General features: G+C 51.2%; 1 protein-coding gene across 1 annotated transcript in view; it reads right to left on the bottom strand.

The window, feature by feature from the left end:
• Nucleotides 1-2,478: 2,478 nt before the first annotated feature.
• The window catches only part of SLC35F3 (solute carrier family 35 member F3), a 196,456-nt gene continuing 183,455 nt past the window's right edge, over nt 2,479-15,479 (bottom strand). The window contains exons 5-8 of the mRNA XM_075708042.1: nt 9,458-9,583; nt 6,095-6,287; nt 4,462-4,551; nt 2,479-2,723 (exon numbers count right to left, since the gene is read on the bottom strand). Coding sequence (XP_075564157.1) covers nt 2,479-2,723; nt 4,462-4,551; nt 6,095-6,287; nt 9,458-9,583 — 654 coding nt within the window. The remainder of the gene's footprint in view (nt 2,724-4,461; nt 4,552-6,094; nt 6,288-9,457; nt 9,584-15,479) is intronic.

Genomic DNA, 15,479 nt, shown 5'->3' with positions numbered 1-15,479 from the left:
TGAAATCCCAGCCCTTGCCTGTGTTTAGCCTGTTCTCAGGAAGGATGAGCCAACAGAAGTAATGACAGTTGCATCTGGTAAATCACAGAGTTTTACTGATGCTGCTATCCATTCTGGTGCATAAATTCCCCCACGATCCGTACTGAAAGTTAAAAAATCTGCTGCCATTTTAGTAATAAACACATGTTAGTTGCAGTTTTTGAAGTGACATTTAGAGCCTTTTGGATACCTACCAGACTGCATCAAACACACAGTAAAACAGAGTGCAGAGATGACAGAAGATGCCACTGGCTGGGACTATGGAAAGTGGAAGGACTGTTTGTGCTTTCTTCTCTGGCCTTGGCTCAGACAGGGGGCTTGGGGAGGGGTGTGGGGTACTTTGAGGATGACAAATGATATGCCCAAAGATGGAGTAAACTCTAACTTGGGAGCTTTGAGTCTCTGTATGTGTGCACCCTTCAAACCAGTTATTAGGGTTTTACCTGTGCTCCTGACCTGTGCCTTACCCTCCGCTGCTTCCCAAAGAAATAGATTTAAAAATTCAGGTGTGTAACACTGCGCGGGACAGTAGTTGTGAGCAGCTTTCCACAGCCTCAGATTTTTGCTTGTGTGTCATCTCTGTTAGCAAGTCTTTAGTGTCTATTTGGCCATGAAGAGATGCATAGGGAACGACATACAGCCTGGACTAGGGCCTAATTATTGATGTACAAACTCCTGTCCCATCCATAGCCCCTAAATACCTATTAGCATATGCATTTATGGCTGCTGTCTGATGGTTTCAGAGGAAGGTCAGCTTTTCCTTCCGTCTGCTTCTGTGGGATGTGTATTTCCTGACTGATGCCTAACATCAGCCCTCTGGACGGATTTCTCCAGAAGTCTAACGCTCCTCCTGTCGAGGAGAGACTGCCAAGCAATGCATCAGCTGCTGCCTTGGTTGCTTTGATGATCTTGTCTCTCCTGATTGCTTTGGCCAAATACTACCCACAGTAAAACTGGAATAAAGGTGCAGTCAAGAGAAGGAAACAGATAGCATTGACAGAGGCTGAATTTAAAATCTTTTATTATTTAGCTTTGCCAAACAGATAATGGAATCTGAAGTTGATTTGCTAAAATGTTTTGAAGTGGATGCCACCCCTGCCTGAGGCAAAGAGGGCCTCAGTGGCAGTAGGGACCCTTAGGCTATGGCAGCAGTTCAAAAGAACACTTTAAATTTTGTATGCAACAATGTAAACTTCAAAAATAGTAAACTATAACCTTTCCCCCCCTTTTTTTACATAGCATGTGATCTATCACAGATAGAAATTTAATGGCGAACCAAAATCGCGTAAGTAAACATCCTGGTGCTTACAAGTTTCATAAAAAGTGTTACATTTGATGTAAATATCTTTCTTACATTTTTAACTCTTAACACTCACAATTATGGAGTAAAAGCAACTGGCGATTCACCCCCTTAGTCCGTGCTCTCAGACTGTACATCAGCAACCACGCTCTTACCAGCCCCTTTGATCATTTTCGGTCGCATTGTCCCGCACGTAACCAAGACTTCCCCTTCCTCACACTGGTGTTAATCAAGCGCAGCTCCACACAGGGGTAAAACCTGTGGAAGTGAGGAGAGAACCAGGTCTCCTGCGCGCAAACTTGCAGTCTCCCGGGCCCCACGTTCCCACAGAAGCCATGGCGCGTATGGGGGGCACGTCCTAATGTCGGTGGGAATTTGGGGTCCCCTGGGGCTGCAAGCCTGAGCCCTGCCATTGCAAGTGCCTTGCAGCGGGACCTGGTTCTGCGTGGATAAAGACAAGAGTTCTGTAGAAGGCACTGGATTTCTCTTGCATCATTTTAAACGTGGACTACAGTCATGTGCAGAGTAAGGAGATTTGGGCTCTAAACTGCTTTCTCTCTAGTGCTTTAGTGCAAGCATTTTTAGCGCTTGAATTTTCTCCTGGTTGCAGCGCAACATGCGCTCATCTACATAGACTGACTTCCAAACCTCCTTCCTTCCACTCTTCCCCTCATCTTCCCATCCCCGAAAAGATTCCCTTTTGGTTCCTTGGAAACTTTCAGAGTACAGCTCTGGTCAAAAATAAATGTGTGATGTAGCATAGCATTTGTTTCTTTTAAATCACAGTGTGCAATGCATCATTCGATACCTAATGCTCAAGATGTCTGCCCTGCTTTTCATGAAAATCATTCTTTAAAATAACCTATGCAAATATATTTTGACTATATAGTACATTCATTTAAAAAGAGAAGAGAGGTTCTTGGTTTGCAGGTTTTTTTCGGTGTACTACTTAAGTGAAAGGTCTGATGTGAAAAAGGTACAAGCAAACTGGACATGCCAAGACTCGATGCCTTAGATGGTGATCATATCAAAACTGTACAGGTATGTACACCATGTTGTACAGGTGTGCTTCTTCCCCAGCAAAGACCTTTGCATCATCATATATAAGGTTAACCACAAAGTTTTGGTAAAAAGAGCATTTAATGAGCAAAGGATGACATGGAGGGGCGAGTTCTCCGGCTTTTGTTAGGCAGTCCTGAAGCAATGTCTCCATTCCCTTCGGGGATTTCTTCCTTCTTCCGGACTTTGAGACGCGTGAGGAGCTTTATTACCCAGACGTCCCATTCCTCTGGCAAGAGCAACAGGAGGAAGCCCAGGCCAATAATGATGATGGCGATTACTCGGACACTGTTGAAGACAATTTCACTCGTGTAGTGATCAACAACTGTGTGGGACATTGAACGGGTGTTATTACGTGGGACGAAGCATTAGGGCGGTATCCCTTTCCCTCCCCCTCACCTCCCTGGCTCTGAAGGCTGGCTGGGGCAGGAGAACGTGACCATGGAGGAGGTGGTGGCAGGGAGACTGCCCTTCTTGCTGGTTTAGCACACAGCAGGGTACGGCCCCCTTCAGAGCAGGCAGAGCTGGCCTGGGGGCTCAGGGTGCAAAAGGGGATGTTGCCTGGAGCTGCACTTGTCTGCAGCAGTATCTTGTCCCTTGCTCGCTGTCCTGGTTTCGGCTGGGATAGAGTTAATTTACTTCCTAGTAGCTGGCATAGTGCTGTGTTTTGGATTTAGGATGAGAATAATGCTGATAACACACTGACGCTTTAGTTGTTGCTAAGTACTGCTTACACTAGTCAAGGACTTTTCAGCTTCCCATGCTCTGCCAGCTGCACAAGAAGCTGGGAGGGGGCACAGCCAGGACAGCTGACCCAAACTGCCCAAAGGGCTATTCCATACCATATGATGTCATGCTCAGTATATAAACTGGGGGGGGTTGGCCGGGGGGCAGCGATCACTGCTTGGGGACTGGCTGGGTATCGGTCAGCGGGTGGTGAGCAATTGCATTGTGCATCGCTTGTTTTGTATATTCTTTTATCATTAGTATTATTACTACTTTCTCTTCCTCTGCTGTCCTATTAAACTGCCTTTATCTCAACCCATGGGTTTTACCTTTTTTTGTTTTTCCTAATTCTCTCCCCCGTCCCACCGGGGCAGTCGGGGGGAGGGTGAGTGAGCGGCTGTGTGGTGCTTAGTTGCCAACTGGGGTTAAACCACGACACTTGCTGACAGCACAGGAGCTCCTGTTGAGGTCCGGGTACGCAGAGGAAGGGGCATTTCCTTTCCCTGGCATGGCAGCTCCTTTGTGCAAGTTTTTCTTCTCAGCCTGACTGCCCCGCTGAATAACCAACCCTGCACACCCTGAGCCATGCACACGCTCTGGTGGGATCACACCGTTCGGTATGGAAATCTGCTGGGGCAGCCAGCAGCGCCCGGCTCTGTGTGCGTGTAGTCAGCACAAAGTTGGGAGCTGTCACCTGTGCCGTGGCACCGGTTCAGCACGCTGGGTTTTAGGAGCCTGGTTTGGGAGAGGTGGCTCTGGTTTGGGCTGGGGTTGCCTCTGCACTCCCCTGCCCAACCCTCTCGTGCTCTGCAGTCTCTTGGCTTTTGTTAAATTTCAGAAAACTGTCAGAGAAATGTATCAGGCCATGCCCAAAATTGAATCATCCAGTGCTCTCGATAAACACCTGCAATGTTATTTACCAAGGCAAGCAGAATTACTAGTACATATTTGCTCTAAAATGTAAGCAATTTTATTTGTTTCAATTTAGTGTTAAGCCTGCCTTGAAGAAATAATTAAGAATTGATTTCTACTTCATCCATGGATTTTCATCCTGGCCCAGAGATGGATGACTTCAAACCTACTTTGTTTTTCAGTATGCAGGCTTTTTCAGCCAGTAACTTAAAAAGCAAGTCTAGAGATTATGAATAGTCATGTAAGATTATACAATACATATTTAACAGATAAGGTACACATTTTTAATCAATGTCGTCTCCATAAGTCTTTGAGAGAAGATGCAAAACATGTTTAACAAAGCTATTTGCTTTTATTCCTATTGTGTATTTGAAAGGCCACAGACTTAATGTATTCATTAAGATGCAAAAGGCAGAAATTCTTACCCGCATTCACTGGGACACTCAGTACAATTCCAAGAGAAATCAAGGTGGGGTATGTAATAGCAATCCCAAAATTTAGTAGAATATTGAATGCTGAAGAAGGAAAGAAAAACACCTTTTACTACAGTGCAACTAGGCAGAGTGAATGTCACTTGAAACATTTTTGCTTTATTATGCCCTCTGTATGTTGTTCAAATAGAAGGCATATTAACTGTCATTATTCCTGGAAGAGACCTGTGGACAGACGTCTGTCTGCTGCACATACGTCTGCCAGAGACATTGCTGTTTCTGGGGAACTCTATATCCCAAGGGAGACCAGTGGCAGGATCAGGTGGGTACAACCTGTCTCTCAGTGCAATGTGCAGTGATGCCCACGCTCTATACCAATCCACTTTGCCCTGCTGAAAGACTAAAAACTTTTCATCTGGGAGAGTTCAGCCAAACAGTTGCTTCTGGGTGGATACTGTTTTTGTAGAAAGCTGCCTCCAGCTGCAGGTGGAAGATGCTGTAAATCTAACCCTCTTCCAGACAGGAACTTGCTAAATACAATTTCATACAATGAATTTATAATATCATTACAACTGAATGATTATAATATCACTCCATTGTAATACCATCCACTGTTCATGGAGTGTCTCATGACAAATTAATAATGGCTTTGGACCAAATTCACCCTTGTTTTATGGTGATTAGCTTCAGCAAAGTCAGGAGAGCCTTGCCAATGCTGAACTTGTCAGCAGCCGGAGCTCTGACTGTTGTCCAGTAGTACCTGTTCACTGCACGCCCCAGCCATTGCTTGCCAAGTTCCGCACTACTTGCTTACAGAAACCTTCCATTGAGTCCACTGAGAAGTAAACTGGAGGTACTTGTTGAGTCAAGCGTCGCGACTGTTCAGGGTAAAAGGAGTCAAGCGAGGGATGGAGAAGGGCTATTTCCAGTGGAAATGAAAGGAATGTTTTAGGAGATGTGATGCCGTCATCCAGATTAGGGACCAACTGTGGCAGCACAGTGAACACATCTAGTTTAACAAGGAACAGCATCACATTTCTGATGACCATGAATCATTAAAGCTTCGATTTGGCATCCCTCCCAAGCTGGGTTCCCTTGGCGGCACAGCAGCGGCAGCTGAAGAGAGGAGTGCTACCTACCAAATTCCCATCAGCGCTACGCAAGGCTACATTTTCAGAAGTTTCCTGCTCTGGAGGAACAGCAATTAGCTATTGTGAAGTCAGCAGAGGCACCAGAGGCTGGCCTTGACTAACCCGCTTGCTCGGGGGATGCTGATGAGCCCAAGGCAATGCCCTGCCGGCATGGCTGCTTCCTGTCACAGCACGGGCAAGTGTCGCCTGTTGCTGTGAGGCAGAGTTCACGAGCAGGAGTTAGGACAAGCTTTACGGTTTAGTCCCACAGCACCTGCTGAGGACAGCCAAGATATTTTGGCTTAGTAATAACAGCAGGAGTGGGGTCTACATTCCCACCTAGGAATGGGTCCTCTGCTTGAGTTCTCAAGCTAATAGTTAGGTTGAGAAGAAGGGGAAACAGCTCCAGTATGTCAGAAGTCTACAGCTCCCCCCAGCAGCCAGTTTCTGGCACCCTCCTCCACCCCAGGCAGTGCCAGACCCCCTCGTCTACTCACTCAATAAGAGAATCGAAAATCCGCAGAGGTTTCCCCAAGGAACAATGTCGAAAGAGCTCCAGTACTCCACTTTGGTAAAATAAAGGATGACAGGAATACAGGTAACGAAGAGGACGTTGAAGACAGCTAACACAGACAGGAATAAGGCAGCTTCTCCAAATTTAGCACTGCCCAAAAGAAGTTTGAATAAAACCTACAAGAGGAAGATACATGGGTTTAACTCTCTTGCACCGCTCCTCCGGAGGGCTAGTGTCCTGGCTCCAGTGGCTCCCGGTGTCCTGGCCCTCTGGCCAGTGCTTGGGGCCGAGGGGCTGGGTGCTGAGCCGTGTCGGGCAGCACCTGTGCGGTGATGCTTGCCGGACACTTGAGGCGGCTGCTCATGAAGCTGTGGAGAGCAGCTCCTGTGCCCCAGCCTTCTCCCTCCTGGCACCCCCACCCAGACCACAGGCAGGGGCAGCTGCCAAATGAGCCCGCACAGGAAGGGGACTCAGCTCCTTTGGCTGTGCACCTCCCAAAAGAGAAGGTCGCTCACCCTCGCCTAGACCCTTCTGTCTGTTTTCTGCATGCTCCCTTCGGGAAAACCTCAGGAAAATTTGACATTAAAACCAGAAGACTTGGTGGAGCAGGGCAGGGGGAGGAGAGGAAGCAATGTGTCGAGACCTCCCTGCGTGAGACATCGCTGTTCCAGGCCCCTCTCTGCCAGAGAGGAGGGGGCTGCTTGGAGGCTGTTCCCTCCCATCCTCATTCCCTTTGCTTTCACTGACCCGTCTGCCTGGGAGGGTTGGGTTGGTTTTTTTTTCTGTGGTGTGAATTTCTTCTTCCTCCTAGACACGGGATGGAGGAAAGCTGCTGAAATGGGGCACTGCCATGGCCCAGGTGGGCTGCAGGGCATCACGGTGATGGGCTCGTGGGCGCCGTGACCAGCACTGCCCCGGGCAGCCTGGGAGAAACCACCCTCCATGGGAGCTGAGGCTCCCTCTGACTCGACCTCCCTGGTGGGGTTTTAAAAGTTAGATTTGGTCAGTGGGAAGCAGCAAGAGGGGAAATTGCAAATACTTAAAAAAAGGAAAAATCCTTCCCCTTAAGAATCAGGTTCTGCTCTTGTAGATACCAACATCAGCAGCTGCACACAGGAGCAGCTCCTTTCCTCTACTGGATGCTCACTGCCGGTGTATTTTTAAGGTAAATGCGGTTTTATACCAAAGCATACCATGTCCATTTTCTCTGAAGGAGGGAGCAGCTTGCTGCCCTGCAGACTTGGGCAGCGAGGACGGCAGCGTCTGCACACCTCCCCAGGGTGCCAGCCCAGCCTGGGCCTGCCTGCGGCAGGACCGCATCTCCCCCAAAAGGCAGGACCACATCTCCCCCAGAAGGCAGGACCGCATCTCCCCCAAAAGGCAGGACCGGGTCTCCCCCAGAAGGCAGGTCCGGATCTCCCCCAGAAGGCAGGCAGCATGGCAGCCACCCTGCAGCCCAGAGCACAGCTGCAGCCTGACTAATGAGACCACAGGGAGGGATTTAAAAGCTTTGGTTTGTTAGTGGGAGAAGGGATAAAGAGAGAGGAAGTGAGGGGTGTGAGTGGTCCATCCGGGGAGCCCCCGCAGACTGGGCTGGGGTCTGCATCAGTTTTCCACCATAGAACTGCAGAGGCTCCTGTGGGCTCTGGGTACAGCTTTCCCCTGCCACGGGCTGCAAACCAGGAGAGCCGATGGACTCTGAGTTACTGGTTTGTGCTGGGATGGCAAGCCCCCTCGCTAGTGTCAGTCATCTCTTCCCTGTGCCTAACTAGAGCCCCGCAGGCAAGCCTGCAGGGCTGCCGTGCTGGCGGGGCTGCTGCCGGCTCCCACCACCTCGCAGCCATTGCTGGCCAGCGCAGCTGCGTTGCCGCACTGCATAATGGAGCAAAATGTCCCCAAAGCCACTTACTCTTTATTTGCCACCCGAGGACAGCGTGTTGCCCCTGGTAGGGCACAGACAGACTGAAGCTATCGTCCGTGTCTTGGGGAGGAGGGCAGGTGGGGCCAGCTCTGCTGCATGTGGCGCAGCTTCTCTGCCTGCAGATCTGCCCTGCACGTGGGACAGCTTGTCTGCCTGCAGATCTGCCTGCCCCTTCAGCATACACAACTCATGGAAACTCAGCCAGACTGTGGAAAGCGAGAGCAGAGCGGCAACAGCAGCAGCAGAGCGGCATTCGTTGCAGAACAAGCTGCACAGCTCCATCTGTCCTCACATGCGGGGCACGCTGCAGCCTGACGCCCTGCCAGCACTGCCACCATCATGTCCCTGTGCCTGGGCTCTGGTGGAGCAGCCCTGAGACCCTCTGTCCCCCCAAGGAGCGGAGGTGCCATGGGAGAGGGGGCCAAGCTAGGCTCTAGCCTTGAATAACCCTCCCTGCTTGCAGATGACTCCAGAGCCATGGTGTTTCCTCGGGTCTGGAGGGCCACGTCTCTGGTCTTGCAAGGAAATGCTCTTTTAGAGGAAAGAGCTGTATGAAACTTCATGACCTCCCTTATGTAAGATAGGCCGATCTGAAAAAGTGAGCAGAAAGCATTGCAGCACAGCGCTGAGGGACACAGACAGATGCTTCTCAGTTTGGCGAGTCTCCCTGGATTGCTTGTGTTAAGGCTGCTGGGCTTGCCTGGCCAATTTGTATTGGAAGACTGGTAAGGTGCAATTCATTAGACCAGATGGAGACATCTACACCTCATCCCAGTCTCCACATCCGAGCCAGGGTGGGTGAATCGCACCCTAGGAGTGCTTATTCCTTTCTGTGGACTGCAACTCTGCGTGCCATGAACAGCACAGAGGCAAATGCGCATATGTGTCTCGGGCTAAGTGAAATGGCTCATCTCACACATAGTGCAGCATGCCCAGCTGGTCAGGATGAGACCTTGATTCGTAGGCATGTGCTTTGGATTTTAAGCATGTGATTGTTTCCATGATAAGCAATACTTCAAGCCCAGCGTAGGCTACATATGCCACTGGAGGAGGACTGGCAAGGGGAGGTAACGCAGTGACTTGAAGAAAGAAGCTAAATCTCTGCAGGGCACCTCCAGAGTGATTAATTAAATCCAGCACCTATGGAAAAGCAGTCTCATTTTTCAAGAAGGTGGGCATCTGCAAGTCCTCCTGTGGGCACTGGAGAAGACTCTTCCCAGCAAATAGGAGTTTTTATCCTAAGTGAGGGCAGACATCAAAGCAAGTGAATACCTGAATGCAGTGTTGCGAGGTCAGTGTGTTTATGGCAGAGCCCCTCAAAGAGGGGCACATGGCACTGAACTGCATGAAGGTTTCCAAGTAAGACAGGAGCAGTTAAAGTGAGCGATGGGGGTGACTGGCATCTTTTGCAGGGTGTGTGCTTACCTTGTAGAGAGCAGACATTGAGGCAGAGCCCACCACCAGGGCTATCCCAATAACGGAGTGGCTGTGAAACCCATCAGCGTACGTCATCATAACGATCCCTGCAATAGCAAATATAGCAGCCACGATCTGGGTGGAGACAAAGAAAGAAAGCAAGTGTTACTGGACAACCCCCAGCATGGAAAAACATGAGAGCAGCTTTAAATAAGAGGGCGGTAATTCTGCATCATCTGCTCTCCTCCTTATGTAGAAAACGAGTAACAAGTCAAGGCCGGTACCCACGGAGCTGATGCTGCCTCCCCTCGTGGCTTCCCTGGCTGCAGAGAAGCTGCAGGCAGAGCTGCAAAGGAGCAGCTGCCTCGGGGCGGTGTGCGGCAGGCCAGGCCACGGGACCCTGTGTCTCGGACTGAGCTGAAGGGGGGATTTCATCTCTGTCACTCAGCCTCCCCATCAGCAGGTCCCTGCAGCCTGTGCGTGACAGTAATACACAAGTAATAATTCCCTGGTGCCTGCAGGAAAGGCTCTGAGTCCTGAGGAGGTTTTGGAGGAAAATGGTTTTTGAAATAAACAGAGAAATAAAACTCATGCAACTTCTTTCCAGTTCAGGCGTGTTATTTCAGAGAGTAGAGGCAGGCTCAGTCAGCTGGCCAGGCCCACAGCAATGCCTGAGGGGGATCGTGCAAAGGAAGGTAGCATTCACGAAGGAAAGGGACAGGCTGCCCTTGCTTCAGCAGGGTCAGCAAGAGACCCCCCGCTTCTCTGGGACTGTCCTGCCAGATGCCTCAAGCCTACCGGGGTGGTAATTCTGGGGTGAAAAGGGCTTTCTGCATGCTCCATGCTTCCTGGCTCTGCAGTGGTGTGAGGGACACCCTGCTTAGACCATATCCCCTTTGGCTGCACAGTCATGGTGATGCTTCTAAGATGATCGGGATAAATGAATTTATTTTGACCCATAGCTGGATCAGTGCCAACCAACTGTCCCTTCTCCCAGGGCCAGACTGGGGTTTTAAGCCCCATCCACAGGCTGCAGCTGCCTACACATCCAAGAGCAATGGCCTCCTCCATTCACCACTAGAGGTGCTGGGGCTGCTGTGAAGATGCAGGGGGAAAGCCTGCGTACCAAGCTCTGCTGCTGCCTGATGAGCAAGCTGCAGTGGGGGGACCCCTTTATCAGCTGCAGGTCCCCATCCTGGCAGCACCAGCAGCCTTTTCCCTGGGTTGAGCTGGGGCTGGTGCCAGGCGGCCCCTATAAAGCTTCCACAGGCAATCACCCAGCAGAGCCCTCCTGCACACTGACATCAACACCTCCAATTTCCCCATAACAGAAAAATTGCCCCATTTTTGCAAAGAGAAGGCAACCAATTTCTCCAAAGAAATGTAGAATGGCGGGGTGGTGTAAGGGTAGAAAAAAAGCCCGTATCAGCAGAAGCTGCTGACACTGCCTGGAACATACAGCTGCTAACAGCATCGCAACAAGAAGGGGCTTGAGTCTAGAAACTGCTGCACTGCTGTTCAAGGTGCTGCATGAGCACAGCTTCGGCAGGCTATGGAGGGGCAGGGTTTCCCCCATCTGCTCAGCCACTTGCACGGCCCAGCCGATGGGCAGCAGGTTCTGAAGATGCCGATTTATGACCTGATCAGAGCAGAGCTGGGTGCAAGCTGCAAAGACTGGATATGCAAGCTGCAAAGACTGGATATGCACGCTGCAAATCTGGGGACATTCAGATTTGGCATCTTGGCTTGCAGCCCTGTCGGCATCAGATCTCTCCATGCACAACTGTGGGGCATCACTTCTAAAGCGAAGCTTGGTGGTGGTGAAACTGGGCCCTACAGTCCTGGACAGGCTTCTTTTTTGAGGCAAGGAGAGGAAAAGCCCCAATGCATGGCTCTACAGCAGCGTGGGGCTGTTTCAGATAGGCAAGACTGAAGGAGCTCGACAGCCCTCAGCAGTTCTCTCATGTCAGCGTGCTGGTGCTTGTCAAATAAAAATTCAGACACTCTGTGTGGCTTCAGAGGCACAAGAAAAAAGGTCATTGAATGATACTAGTATAGGGCAGGTGCAGAACAAATAAAAAGATATTTGTCTTCACCCAACATATAATTTAGCCAAGGAAATCTTTGCTGTTGGACACTGTGGATGTGAAAAGTTTACAAGGATAAACTCAGGGAAGAAAAAAAAATCCATCAAGCACTATTAACTATAGGAACATTGCTTCCACCTCAGGAAGTCCTTGAGCCTCAAATTGCTGGAGGCTGGAAAGTCTCATGAGGAAGTATCATTATAGGCTTTTCCTGTTTAGACAGATTTTTCTAGGTGCCCACTACAGGCAGCTGCTAATGCCAGGCTCCTGGGGCAGACGCACCTTTGTTGTGACTCAGTATGACTTTGTAGAGCTGCACCATACATGGCTCGGGCTTATCTGAAAGTTGGCAACTCCAGCCCTTCAGCAACACCTGTGATACAGCCCAGGTGACAAAGAGTTGAAGATGCAGTGTTTCCTGTAGCAGCTGCTCCAGGTGTGGCCATCTCTCATCCAAGATGCGTGGGGTTTGTCTGACCTTCACTGGAGAGCTGGGAGGAGACCACAGCCACAAGTCAGGCTGGGACAAACGGCTGGTACCTCCATGTGTACCAGCGAAGGGAGCCTGCCTGAGCCCCCACTGGCAGCAGCAGCTCCATTGCAGTGGAAACTTGGAAGGTGCATTACTGAACTGCAGAATAAAAAGCATCCAGCTTTGCTTTTGACGCCAGGGGCTGGCTGACTCCAGAGCACCTCCCTGGAGGCTGGGTCTCTGCCCGGTTGGAAAGGAAGACTACAATTTGGTATTTGATAGTATATTGATTTCCAAGTCCCGCTGGCAGGTGTGCTTGTCTACACATTATGTATGCAGGAGGTACTTGCAAGTGATGGTTCTCTTGGATCCTGAGCTGTTTTACTTACTGTAGCACAGAGGGAAACACCGAAGTCAAAGATCAAAGCAAATAAATGCAGTCTGCAAAGAGTTTTGCTGGGGCAGAAGTCCTTGCCTCTTTTATCAAGCATGTCACGAGTGTCAGGTGAGTCTTGGTCTCTCGCCTGTTGACATGTCAGGCATGTCACATACACTGTCTCTGGAAGCCTTTCAGCCTGTCTATCAAGCGTCTTGTTAGCGGCAGTGACAGGCTGCTTGCACTACACCATGCCGTGGGTACCGGCCTGCAGTTACTTGCAAATGCCTCAGCACTGCAGGTCTTGCAGAGGCCACGCTTCAGGCACTCACAGCTTCATTACATGTGTGTCTTCTCTGAAAGCAATAGAGCAGCTCACAGCCCAGCTGGACCGTTGCTCTGGGCACAGTGAAGGGAAAGGAGGAGAAGTGCAACTTCATTACAAGAGATGTAGGCACTTACAAGTGCCTGAGCAGCGAGGATGGGATTTTGTAGCTTGCTCTCACATTTAAATTCCAGCCAAATTGTGATTTAAGTGCTCACAGAGCTAGTAGTTGCACCTCTGAAGACCAAGTAGGATACTACTTGTACATGCTTAAACCCCACTGAGCTGCTGCCTTTCTCACCTGGCCTCTCCAGCAGGTGTGAACAGGGACACCCAAATGTACCGTCAGAGCTTTGCTGTGGCACTATCCCTGCTGCTGCAGTGCCAGGGGGATGGAGCGGGAGCGTAGGAGGGCTCCCGCTCACCACAGGGCAAGGCACCGTCCCCCCTGCAGCCTCATCTGCCAAATACCCTCTCAAAGGGTGCTTCTAAAAGGGTCAGCAGCTCTGACACAGAGTGGCCCTAAGGGACTGCGAGATTTGGGGTCAGGCTGTGTGCTGGCTCACGGTCCCTAGGTTGGTCCCAGAGGAGCCCCAGCAGCTGTCCCTCCTCCTGGTTGCCAGTCCCAGGAAGAAGGCTTTGTTTTAGGGTTCACCTCGAGGCTATCCCCCAGCACACCAGGCAGTGCCACCCTCAATGTCTGCTGCTTTTCACGTGGTCTGTACAGAAAAGAGAAGAAAATGCATCTCACCAGGGAACTCCACATTACATCCCTCTGCAGACAGACGCGTCCCCAGCGCTCCCATGGTGGCAAACGAAGCTGGGTGGCAGGACTGCTGTGCTGCCCCATGCCCTGCCAGTCTCTAGGGTCAAGTGTCTCCTCACTCACTTTTTGTCACTGGTCGGGATGACATGTCTGCTCAAGAGCAAATAGCCCAGTCCTCCTGTGAGCCCCTTCCTCCTGTGCCCAGGCCCCTTGCTGGCTTGTCACCAGGGTAGGAGATGGCCATGTTCCTCCTTGGGCATGGAGGTGGCTTCTCAGGAAGCTCCCCTCCCCTCACCCACTACCCCTCACCAGTGCCAGGTGCCACGGTGAGGGGCTGGAATGTGTGGCAGGGGGGGCATCCCATGGCCCCCACCACCCTGGCTCCTGCTCTGGGGCTCTGCTTCATTGCTGCTTTCCAAAGGCAGTGCTAAGAAATGAAGGACAGCTGGACATGGCTGAGACCACCACTTGCCTCTGCTTCCCTGCTCTCTCCACTCCTTCTGCGCCTTTGGGAAGGGGGGATCCAGAGCAGGATTCGTCCCCCAGCACATGTCACCTGCCATGGCACAAGACCTAGCCTGGCTGGGAAGCTGCTGGAGAGCCCCTGACCACCCTGGCTCTTCACTCATGGTCATGCACCCGGGAGAGCACAAGAAGTGTCTTCGTTCCAGCATGTGTGTGCCTGTGTGGGTATCCATCCCTACACACAACTCGGCCTCTCCCCCACCCCAGAACCACAGCTGTATCCAGCGGTGAGATACGGCACGTGCAGACCAAGGAGCAAGCTGCAAGCACGGGAGAGCTGCGGTCAGCCCTCTACACTCCTCCTGTGCTGGCGTCCCACCAGCACTACAGCTGACAGCGCCACAAGATGGCTGAAGACAACAAAAATACACTTGCCTTTTTTTTTTTTTAATTTTATGAAAATGGCCAGTACAGCCAGCTAGGATAACAGCAACACTCCCATGCCTCCAGAATCATTGCAGGATGCCCTTGTTTCTATACTCAAAAAACCCAGTTAATTTGTTTTCAGGGTACAGCTACCTGGGCAGGTGGGTGGGCAAGCACAGACACCAGCTGGCCAGGCCGGGCTTTTGGCAGGTACATTTTGCAATGATTCCCAGAGCAGCCTCTTGGCTGCCACCACCACAAGGCTGGCCAAGGTCTCCTGCCAAGCTCTCCTGCTGGAGAGGAACGCTTCCCAAAAAGTTAACTCTCAGTTGCTCCATGCAGCGAGGGCTAACAACCTCTTCCAAACACTGAAAGCATTGCCTGGGTGGTTGAGCAGAGAGCTCCTCAAATGGTGGGCAGAAAATAGGTATTATTACTGTTATTGCTGTTAATATTAATAAGTGCCTGCTGGTGCAGCGAGGCAGGAAGGACTCACTGGTGCCTCTTCCTTGCAGTTACTCCTGGTCCTGGCAGGACCCCCTTGGCCCCGGGGTGGTGGGTTACCCACCCGCCCGGCTCTGCTGCCAGAGGACACCGTGTGCTGAGGGCTGCCAAAATGGCAGCAGGGTCAGCAGGGAGCTGCGGGGTTCTCTGATAACCCCCCTGCCGCATGCAGCTCTGTTGCCACTGTGGAGCAGGCATTCACGTGGGGTGTAGGACTAAGGGTGTAAGCAAACATTTAGGATGTTACCAGCAGAGCAGCCCCAGGGGAGAGGACCCTCCACCCCACTGCCTGACATGCTGCCTGGCCCCATGGCCACAGCTGCTGGCCAGATGCAAGTCCCTGTGCACCAGCATTGCGCCAATCCCCCACCAGCGATGCACGTACACACGAGGGCAGGCCAGCTCTCCTCTCCACAGCTGCTGCTGACTGACATGGGTGCAAAGAATAACTGTGCCACCCTGCAAGCCTGCTGTCACACGTAGAAAGGTGAGGGCCCCATTAAATTCACAGGTTGGGACCAGAAACACACTGCACGCAGCTGGGGCTTGCAGGAATGTGCACTTAGAAACAACTAGGTCTGGTGCCACAGCCTGGAAACAGTCACGGGGA

The sequence above is a fragment of the Pelecanus crispus genome, chromosome 3 (assembly GCF_030463565.1).
Source record: "Pelecanus crispus isolate bPelCri1 chromosome 3, bPelCri1.pri, whole genome shotgun sequence".
NCBI lineage: Eukaryota > Metazoa > Chordata > Aves > Pelecaniformes > Pelecanidae > Pelecanus > Pelecanus crispus.
The sequence above is the reverse complement of the archived record's forward strand: the minus strand, read 5'-3'. Positions and strand labels throughout refer to the sequence as shown.